This window comes from Ascaphus truei, chromosome 2 (assembly GCF_040206685.1).
Source record: "Ascaphus truei isolate aAscTru1 chromosome 2, aAscTru1.hap1, whole genome shotgun sequence".
Taxonomy (NCBI): domain Eukaryota; kingdom Metazoa; phylum Chordata; class Amphibia; order Anura; family Ascaphidae; genus Ascaphus; species Ascaphus truei.
Window position 1 is genome coordinate 403,568,446 of NC_134484.1, and position 18,062 is coordinate 403,586,507.

The 18,062-nt window shown below is 42.8% G+C and overlaps 1 protein-coding gene across 3 annotated transcripts in view; it reads left to right on the plus strand.

Moving 5' to 3' along the window:
- The window catches only part of CDK6 (cyclin dependent kinase 6), a 285,631-nt gene that overhangs the window by 213,496 nt on the left and 54,073 nt on the right, over positions 1-18,062 (plus strand). For all 3 annotated transcript variants that reach the window (XM_075587347.1, XM_075587345.1, XM_075587346.1), the window contains exon 5: positions 7,730-7,839. In XM_075587347.1, the coding sequence (XP_075443462.1) occupies positions 7,730-7,839 (110 nt within the window). The remainder of the gene's footprint in view (positions 1-7,729; positions 7,840-18,062) is intronic.

The following is an 18,062-nucleotide window of genomic DNA, read 5'->3' on the forward strand; positions in this document are numbered from 1 at the left end:
ACGGGTCACTTAGTTCAATTCTTTGGCCAAAGTATTTTAAGCCTACGACCATGTCACGGTGTGGCCCATCTGTAGGTCCTAACACTGCCGCCAGGGCTTGCCGAATGCTTGAAATGGTTACGTTAAGAATAATTGAATCTTTCTAAGGTAGTTATAGAAAGTTATTCAAAGAAATGGGGTGTTTTTTTTGACAGGCTACATAGGTCTGTCACCTAGAGTGTGAACTGTTGCTCAAGGCCTTTTAAGAGCGTTTTTTGACCCACTACTTTAAACGACCCCTTTAAGAACTTCTCAACCTTTAAGTGTCTCCATACGTTTGGTAAATTACCCTAATTTTGGCAACTAATTCCGTACAGATCAATACTTTCCTGTGTCTCCATATCCATGTAATTAAAGCATTCAAACGTGTGCTACAGTCAGTCTAAACCGCAACAGATATGAAGCAGAACCAGTAACAGATCCTGAATCTGTTTTTCCTCAGGTCTGAAACAATTGTGCTTCAACAAAACCTCTGTTTTTGGCAGTGCCAAACTCTTGTACGAACATAATAACCAAAGATAGATCTCTGTCCCCTGACGACATTCCCTTAACAAAGTCCAATGCACTTTGGTTCGTCCAGACAACTTTCACACTCCCTCTCACCATGGAAACCAAACAAATATTTGCCAGCATTCTTTTACGTTTTTAGATAAGGATACATATAAATTGTTCTCAGCACAGGAGTAGTGACTAGATCTCCACAAACACATTAGGGCTGATGTGTTTTTCTTTTTAAGGCATTTATTGAGAAGTACCGTTAAATAACACTTTCAATGAGAAAGTACTCCTATAAAAGGTATGGGCACGTTTTCTGCTTAGGGTGCCAGGTGTCCAGAATTGAACCGAACTGTCCTGTATTTGGACACTATGTCCAGGAAAAAAATGAGAGATAATACTGGACATGTATGTGTATACCGGTATTACCACTCTGGACATAGTAACCGGGATTTCCCCGAGCAGAGAGAGAGAGTAAGGCCTGGGACATAGAGGAGCAAACAGCGCTGAGCCGGGAGCGCGCTCTGGGGCGGGAGGCGGGGCTAGTCCCCCGCTCCCATTGGATGGGAGCGGTCACGTGACCGCTCCTCCGCTTCCCCGAGCGGCAAATTTCAAAACTGCCTGTCTCGGGAAAGTTTCTCAGCCTCCGCACACATCAGCGCGCATGCGGAGGGAGAAACTATAGCCGCGCTGATGACAGATGCAGGGGCTTTGTGCATCTGCTCAGCGCGGCTCAGCCCGCCTCAGCGAGCTTAAAACCACTATGTCCCAGGCCTAAGGCTGTTGCTAGGGGGCTGAGTAGCTTATTCCATCCTGACTGGCTGCTGCTAGGTAATGTAGCCAATCAGGAGGAGGTATCAGGATGCTTGGGGTGGGGCTAAGGAGAGGAGGAAACAGCATTCAGCGGAGATAGGTCAGAGGTAGGTGTGTGTGTGTGTGTGTGTGTGTGTGTGTGTGTGTGTGTGTGTGTGTGTGTGTGTGTGTGTGTGTGTGTGTGTGTGTTGCACATTTCACCGTTGTGTCCAGTATTTTTGGAGAAGTCACCTGGCAGCCCTATTTCTGCTTAGTACAGTAGCTAATGGAATCCTTGAACTGGACACCAAGGTTGACCCGTCCTATTTCTAAAACGGCAATAACACTGCTTTAAGAAAAAATAACACTGGCGCGCCTCGGAGTATGTAATCACTGGCGCGCCTCGGAGTATGTAATCACTCTGGCCATGCACCGGGAGACCCACCGTTCCAAGGATACTAATATTAACCGTGATGCAAATGGTGATCGGAAGGCGATGCTAGTGAGTGACGTACAGGAGCCATGAAAAAAACATCATTGTTTATAGCAGGGGTGGGTAACTCCAGTCCTCAAGGGCTACCAACAGGTCAGGTTTTCAGAATATCCCTGCTTCAGCACATGTGGCTCAGTAGACTAAGCCACTGATTGAGTGACCTGTGCTGAAGCAGGGATAGTCTGAAAACCTGACCTGTTTGGTGGCCCTTGAGGACTGGAGTTGCCGACCCCTGCTTTATAGAGTTAGATATCTTTATTCTTTTTTTTTTTCACACTTAAGCTGCCATGACTAATGTCGCTAAAATGAGTATAATACATAGTACTTAAAAAAAGTTGCAATCGAAGGGCTTAAGTTTTAAAGCTGTGTTTAGAAACGGGCTACACAAGCTATTTTTAAAAGGCCCTGACCATATTAATTTTTCATTCGCTGTTTTTTTTATACAAAGGAAAACATATTTTTTTTGTGTGCATGTTTTTCTGTTTGACTATTGATGGTTTTGTAATTACGTTATGATCAAAACACATTAAATAAAGATTCTAAAATGTTTACAACGCTTTTGTTTATCATGGAAATGTCGTTAAAAAAATAATTTTTTTTTTTATGGTCTGTCAGATACTTTTAACATTATTAATCATGCCACTGATCTTAGTTCGCCATTTGTCCTAGGCAGGACTGCCACGTTTTGGAGTATGAAAGGTTTTCTGTGCTCTTTTTGTTATCCACCTTTTCCAGTCAACAGCAGTGAAGGGGTTAAGACGTTATTTATTTATAACATTTTACCAGGAAAAAAACATTGAGTTACCTCTAATCTTCCAGTATGTTCTGGGGACTTCTTTTCCTTCCTCACCAAGCTCAGTTCTCTGTGGTACGGATATATACGTTCTCTGTGGTCAGGTATATACGTTCTCTGTGTTACGGGTATATACGTTCTCTGTGGTGCGGGTATAGTCGTTCTCTGTGGTACAGGTATATAAGTTCTCTGTAGTACAGGTATATACATTCTCTGTGTTACGGGTATACACGTTCTCTGTGGTACGGGTATATACGTACGTTCTCTGTGGTACGGGTATATACGTTCTCTGTTACAGGTATATACGTTCTCTGTGGTGCGGGTATATACGTTCTCTGTGTTACGGGTATATACGTTCTCTGTGTACGGGTGTATACGTTCTCTGTGGTACAGGTATATAAGTTCTCTGTGTTACGGGTATACACGTTCTCTGTGGTACGGGTATATACGTTATCTGTGGTACGGGTATATACGTTCTCTGTGGTGCGGGTATATACGTTCTCTGTGGTGCGGGTATAGTCGTTCTCTGTGGTACAGGTATATAAGTTCTCTGTGGTACAGGTATATACATTCTCTGTGTTACGGGTATACACGTTCTCTGTGGTACGGGTATATACGTACGTTCTCTGTGGTACGGGTATATACGTTCTCTGTTACAGGTATATACGTTCTCTGTGGTGCGGGTATATACGTTCTCTGTGTTACGGGTATATACGTTCTCTGTGTACGGGTGTATACGTTCTCTGTGGTACAGGTATATAAGTTCTCTGTGTTACGGGTATACACGTTCTCTGTGGTACGGGTATATACGTTATCTGTGGTACGGGTATATACGTTCTCTGTGGTGCGGGTATATACGTTCTCTGTGGTGCGGGTATAGTCGTTCTCTGTGGTACAGGTATATAAGTTCTCTGTGGTACAGGTATATACATTCTCTGTGTTACGGGTATACACGTTCTCTGTGGTACGGGTATATACGTACGTTCTCTGTGGTACGGGTATATACGTTCTCTGTTGCAGGTATATACGTTCTCTCTGGTGCGGGTATATACGTTCTCTGTGTTACGGGTATATACGTTCTCTGTGTTACGGGTGTATACGTTCTCTGTGGTACAGGTATATAAGTTCTCTGTGTTACGGGTATACACGTTCTCTGTGGTACGGGTATATACGTTATCTGTGGTACGGGTATATACGTTCTCTGTGGTGCGGGTATAGACGTTCTCTGTGGTACAGGTATATACGTTCTCTGTGGTACAGGTATATAAGTTCTCTGTGGTATGGGTATATAAATTCTCTGTGGTACAGGTATATACGTTCTCTGTGGTGCGGGTATATAAGTTCTCTGTGGTACAGGTATATACGTTCTCTGTGTTACGGGTATACACGTTCTCTGTGGTACGGGTATATACGTTCTCTGTGGTACGGGTATATACGTTCTCTGTGGTACGGGTATATACGTTCTCTGTGGTACGGGTATACACATTCTCTGTGGTACGGGTATATAAGTTCTCTGTGGTACGGGTATATACGTTCTCTGTGGTACAGGTATATACGTTCTCTGTGGTACAGGTATATAAGTTATCTGTGGTACGGGTATATACGTTCTCTGTGGTACGGGTATACACGTTCTCTGTGGTACGGGTATTTAAGTTCTCTGTGGTACGGGTATATACGTTCTCTGTGGTACAGGTATATACGTTCTCTGTGGTACAGGTATAGACGTTCTCTGTGGTACGGGTATATAAGTTCTCTGTGTTACGGGTATACACGTTCTCTGTGGTACGAGTATATACGTTATCTGTGGTACGGGTATATACGTTCTCTGTGGTGCGGGTATAGATGTTCTCTGTGGTACAGGTATATACGTTCTCTGTGGTACAGGTATATAAGTTCTCTGTGGTATGGGTATATAAATTCTCTGTGGTACAGGTATATACGTTCTCTGTGGTGCGGATATATAAGTTCTCTGTGGTACAGGTATATACATTCTCTGTGTTACGGGTATACACGTTCTCTGTGGTACAGGTATATAAGTTCTCTGTGGTACAGGTATATACATTCTCTGTGTTACGGGTATACACGTTCTCTGTGGTACGGGTATATACGTACGTTCTCTGTGGTACGGGTATATACGTTCTCTGTTGCAGGTATATACGTTCTCTGTGGTGCGGGTATATACGTTCTCTGTGTTACGGGTATATACGTTCTCTGTGTTACAGGTGTATACGTTCTCTGTGGTACAGGTATATAAGTTCTCTGTGTTACGGGTATACACGTTCTCTGTGGTACGGGTATATACGTTATCTGTGGTACGGGTATATACGTTCTCTGTGGTGCGGGTATAGACGTTCTCTGTGGTACAGGTATATACGTTCTCTGTGGTACAGGTATATAAGTTCTCTGTGGTACAGGTATATAAGTTCTCTGTGGTATGGGTATATAAATTCTCTGTGGTACAGGTATATACGTTCTCTGTGGTGCGGGTATATAAGTTCTCTGTGGTACAGGTATATACGTTCTCTGTGTTACGGGTATACACGTTCTCTGTGGTACGGGTATATACGTTCTCTGTGGTACGGGTATATACGTTCTCTGGTACGGGTATACACGTTCTCTGTGGTACGGGTATATAAGTTCTCTGTGGTACGGGTATATACGTTCTCTGTGGTACAGGTATATACGTTCTCTGTGGTACAGGTATATAAGTTCTCTGTGGTACGGGTATATACGTTTTCTGTGGTACAGGTATAGACGTTCTCTGTGGTACGGGTATATAAGTTCTCTGTGTTACGGGTATACACGTTCTCTGTGGTACGGGTATATACGTTCTCTGTGGTGCGGGTATAGACGTTCTCTGTGGTACAGGTATATACGTTCTCTGTGGTACAGATATATAAGTTCTCTGTGGTATGGGTATATAAATTCTCTGTGGTACAGGTATATACGTTCTCTGTGGTGCGGGTATATAAGTTCTCTGTGGTACAGGTATATACGTTCTCTGTGTTACGGGTATACACGTTCTCTGTGGTACGGGTATATACGTTCTCTGTGGTACGGGTATATACGTTCTCTGTGGTACGGGTATACACGTTCTCTGTGGTACGGGTATATAAGTTCTCTGTGGTACGGGTATATAAGTTCTCTGTGGTACGGGTATATACGTTCTCTGTGGTACAGGTATATACGTTCTCTGTGTTACGGGTATACACGTTCTCTGTGGTACGGGTATATATACGTTCTCTGTGGTACGGGTATATAAGTTCTCTGTGGTACGGGTATATACGTTCTCTGTGGTACAGGTATATACATTCTCTGTGTTACGGGTATACACATTCTCTGTGGTACGGGTATATACGTTCTCTGTGGTACGGGTATATACGTTCTCTGTGGTACAGGTATATACGTTCTCTTTGGTACAGGTACATACGTTCTCTGTGTTACGGGTATACACGTTCTCTGTGGTACGGGTATATACGTTCTCTGTGGTACGGGTATATACGTTCTCTGTGGTACAGGTATATACGTTCTCTGTGTTACGGGTATACACGTTCTCTGTGGTACGGGTATATACGTTCTCTGTGGTACGGGTATATACGTTCTCTGGTACGGGTATACACGTTCTCTGTGGTACGGGTATATACGTTCTCTGTGTTACGGGTATACACGTTCTCTGTGGTACGGGTATATACGTTCTCTGTGGTACGGGTATATACGTTCTCTGTGGTACGGGTATATACGTTCTCTGTGGTACAGTTATATACGTTCTCTGTGGTACAGGTATATAAGTTCTCTGTGGTACGGGTATATACGTTCTCTGTGGTACAGGTATAGACGTTCTCTGTGGTACGGGTATATAAGTTCTCTGTGGTACAGGTATATAAGTTCTCTGTGTTACGGGTATATACGTTATCTGTGGTACGGGTATATGTAAAGGGGTAGTCTCTCCCAGCAGCAAAGTTAACAAAATAACAAATTGAGCTTGTAACTCATTTCCCGAAAGATGAAAGCAGCCAAACGTTTGCTATTAGTACTGTTAGATTTGTTGAGGAAAGCCAGTTAGACAGCTAAAAGCATGCTGGTAGCAAAATCAGGGCAGGTGGCTGAAAATGATGCTTGCACATATATAGCATGTCTATCGCAATAGATACATTGCATTCCTGTCTTTTTTTTTAAGCATTTGCATGTACTGCATGAGATTCCTAATGTATAAACTGTTGCAAAATAGAAGCCGCTTATGAAGATTGTAAGAACCAGGCGTGTGAACTAACCCTTTCAGTGCTAACATGTCTAGTGACACAACGGGCCAATTACATTTAATTATCCCAAGGGCATGGATCAAGGATATCTGACAAGGTCTTACCACAGGCCGGGTGGCAACAACAGGGCTCCAGATACTGTATATTGTTCAAGGAACGTCACAAGGACCATGAGCTGGATCTTGGGATGTTTCCTGAACCTTACAAGGACACTCCAAAAGCTTGTAGAGTAGGAGTAGCCAACGCCAGTCCTCAAGGGCCACCAACAGGTCAGGTTTTCGGGATATCCCTGCTCAGCACAGGGTGGGTCAATCAGAGGCTCAGTCTTCGAATGTGCTGAAGCAAGGATATCCTGAAAACCTGACCTGTTGGTGGCCCTTGAGGACTGGAGTTGGCTGCCCCCGTGGTAGAGCTTGTACACAGATATGTCTGCCTTTGTATGGTGGTAAAGAGAAGGCAGATTGGTGGAGATGTGTAAATAGGAGCTCACTCTGCTCAATTCGCACCAAACTTCAAAATAAATCAAATAATATAAAAAAAAAATAGGGTACTCTTCTAAAATGCCTTTTTTTTTTATCCAAGAGGTAAGATACCATCCATGTGTAAATCAACGATAAGGGCTATGTCTATAATGTATATATTCCAGATAGTAACCCATGTTCTCATCCAACGGTTTATTTTTTTTAATTCTACAAATACAAATCAGAGGTTTTGATGAACATTTCCCATAACAAGGCTGTGTTAGTAATGCTGCCATTATAATCACAACCAGCAGCAAACTCTGTTATTATCCCTTTCTGTTGCAGCTCTGACAGAGTGTCCAGGTTATTGGTGTAATCATGTGTTCTTATTTTGCAGGTGGTCACCTTGTGGTACCGCGCCCCGGAAGTTCTGCTTCAGTCCAGTTATGCGACGCCAGTGGATCTGTGGAGTGTTGGATGTATATTTGCAGAAATGTTTCGGCGAAAGTAAGAATACTATTTTCTTTTTGTTTTCCGGCCTACATTTTAAAACCGTTTTGGAGAATATATATGCAGAGTTACAGGACCTGCCTGATGGTAGTGCCATTGGTGCCTCTGCATTGAGCCCCGCGCTTGCAGAGGCCCCGCACTCTTCCCCACAACATTTAAACTGATTGCCGGGGGAGAGCATAGGGCCTCTGTAACTTCTGACCTTCTCTCCGGAGCCAGCATCTCCTCCTGCAATCATGTGACGACGCGTCGCCATGACAACGCGACGTAGCAGGACGAGATGCCACTGTAGAGAACGTAAGAGTAGGGTGACCAGATGTCCAGGTTTAGTCGGGACAGTCCCGGTTTTTCTGGCCCTGTCCCGGTTTTCTGTGCACGCTGGCGAGAGCCGACTTCGCATGCGCAAAGAGCGCTTGCCCACCGCGCATGCGCGAGCAGCACTTCCCGACTGCTCTTGCGGCTGAGCTATCGGCAAACGCCGTTCGCGCATGCGCAGTCAGCAAGTGCCAATCGCGCATGTGCACGAACAGTCGGGAAGTGGCGATCGCGCATATGAGGTCATCAAATGCTCTTCGCGCATGCGCAGTTGGCTACTGCCGACTGCGCATGCGTGAGATTTGTCGTGGTTTTTGCCGGCACAAATCTGGTCACCCTAGGTAAGAGGCCTTCAAAACTCCCAGCCACCCGGGGTATGTGGTTTTTGTTGTTGTATTTTGGGTATTATACACAGTGAAATGCTGATGTTCTTGCTTGTTCTACCTCTTTAATCCAAAAATGTTTGGTTTTTTAATTGCCCTAATTCCTTTTTTTAAATCATTTTGATTTTCTGTTTTAGAAAAGGTTTGCGGTCCGGTCTTTTCAGAACCTGCTTTGTAACTATGTACAATAACTCGACCTTATCTCCTCCACTTCATTTCAAATGTACCTAGTGTTAATTAAGACTGGGCTAATTGGTCAAGTGCCGTATGTGTTAGAGAGAAGTCTTGAAAAGATGGCCTGTTAGCTTTTGAGAGCTGGACAGAAGCATAACTGGTGCAAGGGTTTCCTTATATAAAAGAGGCCTGAAATCAAACTATTGCTTTGGTTTGCAGAATGTTCTAGAATTATTGCACGTTTTCCAAAACAATGGGGCAAAAACATAATCTGGCTTGGGCTAAAAATTTTAATATCTCAGGAACAGTTACTGATTATATGAATGGGCCTTCCAAGTCAGTGCTTGTTGTATTCAATCAGCATTTCAGTTTCAGAAACCCCACTAAGAGTGGCCAACTCCAGTCATCAAAGGCCACCAACAGGTCATGTTTTAAGGATATCCCTGCTTCAGCACAGGTGACTGTATATGTCAGTTTTCGACTGAGCCACTGATTCAGGCACCAAAAACATAGATTGTGAGCTCATCTGTGCAAGAACAGTGTCTCTAAAATTCCTATATGCTCTGTGTACCGCTTACTATACTGTAATTGGGAAGTGCTTTGAGTCCCATTGGGAGAAAAGGGGTCTATGAAATAAAGTTATTATTATTGTCATTATATAATTATGCAATCAGGGTTTAATTTCAGTGTATGGCTGCAGTTGTTAGGCCAGTGTTTTACAGTGTGGGTTCCTAGGAAGTACCCTTGGGTTCCCTGCAATGTTCAGGTCATTTGAAGATGGTGTTAAATACAGAAGAATTGACAATGCATCTGATCACAGACGCACTATTAGAGAGGATTGGGGTTCCTTCCAATGCATCTGATCTCAGACTCACTATTAGAGAGGGTTTGGGTTCCATAGAAGTTCACAATATAATTTTAGGGTTCCTTAAACAAATGCACCTGATTTCAGACGCGTTATTAGAGAGGATTGGGGTTCCTTACAATGCATCTGATCTCAGACTCACTATTAGAGAGGGTTGGAATTCCATAGAAGTTCACAATATAATTTTAGGGTTCCTTAAACAAATGCACCTGATTTCAGACGCGTTATTAGAGAGGGTTGGGGTTCCTTACAATGCACCTGATCTCAGACGCGTTATTAGAGACGGTTGGGGTTCCTTACAATGCACCTGATCTCAGACGCGTTATTAGAGAGGGTTAGGTAATACCCTAACAATACAGGGTTCTTTACAATACATCTGATCTCCGACGCACTATTAGAGAGGGTTGGGGCTCCTTACAATACATCTGATCTCCGACGCACTATTAGAGAGGGTTGGGGCTCCTTACAATACATCTGATCTCCGACTCACTATTAGAGAGGGTTGGGGCTCCTTACAATGCATCTGATCTCAGACGCGCTATTAGAGAGGGTTGGGGCTCCTTACAATACATCTGATCTCCGACTCACTATTAGAGAGGGTTGGGGCTCCTTACAATGCATCTGATCTCAGACGCGCTATTAGAGAGGGTTGGGGCTCCTTACAATGCATCTGATCTCCGACGCACTATTAGAGAGGGTTGGGGTTCCTTACAATGCATCTGATCTCCGACTCACTATTAGAGAGGGTTGGGGCTCCTTACAATGCATCTGATCTCAGACGCGCTATTAGAGAGGGTTGGGGTTCCGTAGAAGTTCACAATATAATTTTAGGGTTCCTTAAACAAAAAAATATTTTAAAAAACACTGTTTTTGGCACTAATATATCCACTTTTCTGTGAGCTCTAAGCATTTAGACTTTTGACCCCTTCTGAATTGCAGCTCTGATACTGCTGCCATTACGGCTAACTACCATTATTAAAGCATACATTCATTTCACTGCGTTTGCTGCAGCCAGTGTGGGACTTCCCTGCTCTCATCCTTTCCCCTATCCCAGGGATTTCCTCACATGGGGAATCTTTGTCACTGGAAACGGACCAAAAAAAATAAAAACGTACTAAATAAAATAAAGGACAAAAGAGCAGTGTGAGTTGTTGCTTTAAGATGCGTTTCTATATATGAGACATTGGGGAGAAATATAGTGTAGCTGTAGGACTTTTATGTGGTTTTCTAGTACCTGAATAAACTTTAAGGGGCTATTTATTAATCTCCATCAATGCTACAGGGACCTAGAGACCTTGTTTGGCAGAGAAATATGGCTGAAGGAAATGTGAAACAATTCTACTCACTGCATGATATTGTACTGGGGCATATAATATACAAATATGCAATCAGAGGTTGTGGCAGATTTTTTTTTCTATGGAGTAAAAATACTCTAAAAGAGTAGTACTTATTTTTTTACCAAGAGGAATATGGATATATATATATATATATATATATATATATATATATATATATATATATATATATATATATATATATATATATACATGTAGAGGTATCAGTACCGTGTTAGCCGAGCTTCAATAATCAAAAAATAAATAGATGATACCGTTCTGTGGCTAACGAAATGCTTTTATTTGTGCGAGCTTTCGAGATACACTGATCTCTTCTTCCGGCGATGTTACGAACATTTCTCTGACTCTGGCCATAAGATGAACGATCTGAGGGTTGCCATACTCAAAGGTAATCTTAAAACCCCGAAAGAGAGACGGTTGCATGAATACAAATTTATGCAACTGTTCGGGACACTTAGCAGTGGCCTAAACAGAGATCGAAATTTTATGAGTCATTACTGACACTAGCGAACTCTCTTCCCATGAGCGCTAAAGGCCATGTCTGTACATACTGTGCTATATGTATGCACACACAGCTGTCTCTCACACATACTAATACTCCTTATTTTTCCATCCCTATACACCAATAGGGACCACATAGTATCCACACACTTTTAGTTGTGCTACAAACTCTCACATTTCCACACCCACCCACACCATTTATATCCACTCTCACTCGACACACACCTTGTGTTAAGCACTGTATATACTGTGGGCTCTCCATTCATTTTTATTCACACTGATACACATACACACTCTTGCTTCACTTGCTTTCAGTAACCCTTTGACACCTCTAGCCATAAAACACATCCACACCGGGGGAAGGACCAGCACAGATAACATTCCAAGAGACACTGTTTATAATTATACCTTTTGCTTGCTTCATTCATTGTAACATCGCCGGAAGAAGAGATCAGTGTATCTCGAAAGCTCGCACAAATAAAAGCATTTCGTTAGCCACAGAACGGTATCATCTATTTATTTTTTTATTTTATATATATATATATATATATATATATATATATATATTAGCACACACAAACCCAGCAAACTCAAACGCCCACATCCACCTAATCTTGACTATATGTAATGTCACATAGAGTGCCACTGGGCACTAAAAGAGTAGTATTGATTTTTTTCCAAGAGGAATATGAGTATACTGTATATATATATGTCTGTGTGTAAGTATGTATATCTTTATTTATATAGCGCCATCCATGTACATAGCGCTTTAAAGCAGTAGCACAGTAGGCATACGAATGAGTGCTTCATACATAGACATTAGGAAAAGGAGCCCCTGCCTCGAAGAGCTTACAGTCTAAGTGGTAAGTAGGGAGAACATAAAGAGACAGTAGGAGGGATGTTATGGTAAGTGCGTCTGCAAGGGGTCAGTGTAAATGCATCTGACGTATAGTATTAGCCAGTGGAGCTACCCAAATGTTTCATTAAAGAGGTCTGTTTTAAGATGGGCTTTGAAGGTGGAGAGAGAGGGTCCTAGTCGGATATTGAGGGGAATGACATTCCAGAGGTGTGGGGCAGTGAGTGAGAAAGGCTTTAGGCGGGAGGGGACTTTGGGAGAGATCCCCAGAAGCAAAGAGGAAAAGCATGGGAAGAAAGAGGATGTGTGAGGAGGATTTGTGTATACTGTATACACACACATACATTCATATGCACAAAAATACAACATATATACAAACATACATATGCAAATACAAATACACCTGTATATAAATACTGTACACATGACACGAGAGGGTTCACCACGGGAGGTACAGGCTGCACGCTTGCACCCCTCTCGGAGGCATAGCTGTCAGTCACCGCTCTCTCCCTGCTAGATCGCAGCACACAATGCTTTGGGTAGTGCTGCGCAAGGCTTTGTGGGGCATGCCTTCTAAGTGCAAAGCGTTGACTAATACAGAAGGGTCCCGCTTCTCGGCGTTCCGCAAATACGACGGTACCAGTTTCTGACTGCAATCATGTTTACGCTCATGCGCAGAAGGGACCGCCGACTCCAGAATGCCGCATTCTGGGAGGAGGGATGGGAAATCACCGGTGAACATAGCATTTTTTGTGCAGTGCGCACAAATGCTATGTTCCGCTTTTTGGCGATTTCCACTTTTTGGCGGGGGCCTGGAACTGAACCCGCTGTATGAGTGGGGCCCGTCTGCAGCTCTGCTTCTGAGGGGAAGCTCTGCTTCTGTTTTCTCTGGAGATGGAAGCTTTATGCCTATAAACACGCATGAGGCTATTTTAGAGGGGTCCCAGGAATTGTTATAAGGGTCTAAGACACTCATACTGTACATGCGTTAACATGACTTCTGTATGCAATAACAATCATGAATGCCTAGAAAATGAAGGCACGTTAGGGGAATGTGTACATTGGTTTTTATTGACGTTAGAGCTGGTGGAAGAAATGTAGAAGAGTAAAAAAAAAGTGTTATAGTACACAAATAAAAGCATGATTGGTTAAACTGAAAAGATACCCACAGATAAAACCATATTTTGTGAAATCGAAAAAAAATGTGGACTATGATATAAAACCACCCAGTCTTTAGGTTATGCTTATAGTGACGGCGACGTCAGGCTGCGGTCGTTGGAAAAATCAAATTGAGATGACTTCCAGCAATCGGGACCAAGCCGTCGCGTCGCGCTTACTATAAGCGCACGCGACGGCGGCAATGCATTTGTTTTGGCGCGACGTCGCTGTCGCCGGCACTGTAAGCGCAGCCTTATGCTGACGCAGCTCAGAATGCTTTATGTAAAAGAGAAGACAGAAGGAAGAAATATGCAATGCCTTCTTTTAAACGGGATTCTATGAGTGTACGCAAGATATTTTGCCTTCGAAAGTGACAGGAACCACTAAAAACCTAGAGTGATGATAACACGATTTAAATCAAAACCCGCTGTAACAAGTGTGGCAAAATATAGCTGTATTGTGTTTCCTGTGGGTGCCAAATTCAAGAAACTGAATACCTTTCCATCTATTTATGATTTTCAAAAATGTTCGGTTGCTAACAAACACTTGTCAACGACACTATCAGTTTTACCATCTTTCTTCTCTCTTTTTCTGTAAGCGGGGAGAGTTCACAAGCTATAGACCAAACTTGATAAAGCTCTTGGAGTCGCAATCTTGGGAAAAGATTTATAGTTTTCCCTGCGTACAACTAATTACTTGCTAACTAATACTAATTGCATTAAATTGCGGGTAACATGCGCTTGGTTTGAAGTATGAAACACCTAGTTGTAGCCTAGACTTGGGCAGGAGCAGAATAGGAAAGAAATAGCAGTATGTACTCAGTCAGAAGCATTACAATTGTGTATATTTGAAGCGATGATTAGTACTGTATGACCATCACCAGATTGTTAGTGACAATCTCCAACGGTCCTGTTTGGGCATCAATAGCTTTTTCCCTAGGCAGAACTGAACCAAGCAACTTGATAAATATGAGCAGTAAAGCCAAGATCATACTGGTCAAGTCTCCATAATTCTCCTAATTAATCCTCATTTTATCTCCCTGGTGTCATCCTAAATCTCCTTGAAAGAAGTTATTGCATGTACTGTAAGCAAGTTTGAGCAGGACTGGCTTACTCTGTCTCCACTAATAAGTATCCTACCATAACTGAAAGTGATAAAAGGACAAATATATTTTACTTTACACTGGTAAAAAGAAATACACGTCTGATTTGTATTAGAGACAATGTGTATAAATCAGTTTTGACACAATTAAATGCCCTTTTCTACAGTGTTCTGATTTCACAGCTCCATAGACCACAATGAGGCCAGATATCTCATAGCTCCAAACATTATGCGTCATCGCAATTCATTGTAATTCTCACTTCATTTGAACTAATTAGCCTTATCCAGAGGGTCCTGATAACCTGGTTTGCAGCAACTGAGAAAGGAACTTTGACACCTTTGCTATTGCTTATAATAACCAGCAACAATAGAGTTTGATACATTTGTTGCCAGAAAAGCCACTGCACATTGTTTTATACTGCAGGCTGTGAGAGTGAGCAGCTATAATTGTTGGCATCGTTGCTGTTCAGTTTCTTCTCAATAAAATAAGTTTGGAACTTGAGAATTTACCTTGATATTCATTATTGCTTTAGGCAGCAGTATATTCTTTTTCAGATAGAACCAATATTAAATGCTGCCTTCTGCTTTGTTCTCGTGTTGTATACTTATCAGTGTGCCATAAACACAGGCAGTATTGAGAGAGGCACGTTGTGCTACTGTATAACGACATAGTTGTGTTTTATTTTTCGATGCTTCAGACTTTTCAGCAACCACTCGCATTGGGCTGTTAATGTTGAGGAAATATGCTGACATTTTTAAAATACAAGACTGTAAATTTTATATACCGACCTTGTTGCGAAAAAAAAGAAAGGGGGGAAAAAAAGAAAGGGACAAATAAAAGGTGTTTTTAGAAAAACAGATTGTGTTTTGCTTTAGAAAGGCCTGTTGAATAAACGTACTCACTTTTTACAGAATCATATTGTCTGTTACCTTCTGGTGACTTGGTAAATGCACAATTTACCTTTCTAAGTTTTACCATTTGAAAACGTTTACGGTGTTCCTCTGAGCGTAGGTAGGGCTGGCTGTCCTGGCTTTGGGCTTGTGACGTGGTTAGTGTCCTTTTGAAATCAAACATGCAACAATCATGACTCTTTAGACCAGGGATGGCCAACTTCAGCCCTCGAGAGCTACCAACGGGTCAGGTTGTAAGGATATCCCTGCTTCAGAACAGTGAAAGGCTGAGCCCCTGATTTAGCCACCAGTGCTGAAGCAGGGATATTCTTAAAACCTGACCTGGTGATGGCCCTTGAAGACGAGTTGGGCACTCCCGCTTTAGACTATAGATCAGAGACTATAAACTAGAATGTAGACTCGGCGACTCTGAAACGTGTGCATGTATAAGTGCAGCATAATGCAGATGCATGGACTGTGAAGCCTTTCATCATGTTTTGTAGGGGAAATCCAGACATAGGCAAAGTCCCTTCAGGGGATTGTAAGCATACTAATATCCTAAACTAGTGGATAGTTCAGTACTATGATATACACATTTTGTTTGCATTCAGATTTTCCTTTTACCTTTTTTCTTCTGGCAGATGTTTTCGCAAGCATCAACAGTTGCTTGATTGATAGCCGTTGTAAAATCCAGTAACAGTATTAATATGCGGTTGGATTTGACTGTTACAATGAGTGCCAGGCAATTCAACTGTGGTTTTTGTTCCAGCTTTCAATCGTGCCAGACAGCCGGTCAGGGGGATAGGTTGTGTGGTAATAAAAACCGTTGGCAAACCAGAAAAACTGAAAGCAGCCACTTCTAGTCAACAGGGAAACAAGACTAACATTTTGTAAACCTTCCCCTTTGTGTTTTTGTTATGTCAATTACAAGTGGCAGTAAGGAATTAACCACTTGGCTGCCCATTTGCTCGCACACCTCTGAAAGCAATTGTAAGTGTGGTTAGGGCTTATTGAGGTTAGTGCCTTGCACATGGCATTCCTGGAAGTCAGGAGAGAGAAGTGAAGCTGCCTTCCAGGAATCTGGTCAAAGTAAGACACCCTTACCCAAAGTCGTAGCTTCTACTGAACCGTTTACCTTTTCATCAAACAGGATAGCATTTACAAAAATCCTACAGGCACAATGTGTGTACTCTATGTAAGTAGAACTCCCAATGGCGGGCGACATGGGATGGCCGGTTCAGTCTGAGCCAATGGAGAGTGCAGCATTTCTGAACATGTACCAACTGGGGTGGCATAGTAATTAGAAATATGGACAGTGCTTAAAGCTGCAGACAAAGCAATATCCTATCCGTGTGTGTGTGTGTTTTATTTTTTTAATAAATCAGTTCTGTACTATGAGAAAATACTTGTAGCATTTTTTTTTTAAAACAACTCTAAAAATGTAATTCAATGCATTACAATGTAACAAGCATTTTTTATTTTTATAGCAATATTTACAAAGTCATATCCCCTTCCCCTTTTTGAGCCCTGCCCTCTCTCTAGCAGTGCATCAATTGTATCTAGTAACTGCCTGGTCACATGATCTTCCCCACAGAAATTTACATCTTTGGTCCTCTTCTGCTGCACTGACAGCCATTTAGTGAACCCCCGAGCTGAATCTTCACCAATTGATCACAGGAGAACAGATCGTCAATTTAGCTAATTACCTATCATTATGTGGCTTGTATTGATGCACATATTAAGGGGGGGGGGAATAATAAATACAATGGCCATTTGGATGGCTGCTTTCTAATGTAGAACACAAACTGTTTAAGTGTTCTTTATATTCTAGACTGGGGATCCCTAATGTCAATCCTTAAGAGCAACTGGTAGGCCAGGTTTTCAAGATTGTCCTGATTATTACTACACAAATGAACCAATAAACCTAGTTCTAGTTATAACAATTTTCTTAGTTATGTGTTGCCTTAAATACCTGGTCTGCTGGCTGCACGTGTTGACTGAATGTTTGAATCCTGGTTCTAGAGCAAGAGTGGCCAACTCCAGTCCTCAAGGACCACCAACTAGTCAGGTGTCGTTGACAGCCACTGAATGACCCACCTGTGCTGAAGCAGGGATATCCTTAAAACCTGACCTTTTGGGGGGGTCCTTGAGGACTGGAGTTGGGGTGCGCAAACTGGGGGGCGCGGCGGTTACAGAGGCCCCGCGCTCTTCCCCAAGGCATATAAATTAAATGCCGGGGACCGCACGAGGCCTCTGCAACTTCACTTGCAGTGATTCAGTCGGCTGTGGCAACGCATCGCCATGGCAACGCGGCATCAAATGACGCAACAGGGTGACGTGATGTCACATGACCCCGTGGCATCATTTGACACTTCAAAACAGGTATGGGAGGCGCGAGCAGGTGGGGAGAGCCGTCAGGAGGTCACAAGGCAAAACGTTTGCGCACCGCTGCTCTAGAGCAGGGATGCACAAAGTGGGGGGCGGGAGATTGTGCTGGGGGGGCGCGGGCAGTTGCAGAGGCCCCGCGCTCTTCCCCCAGGCATTTAAATTAAATGCCGGGGGATCGCGTGAGGCCCCTGCAACTGTTTACTTACCGGGATTCAGCCGTCTGTGTTGCGTCG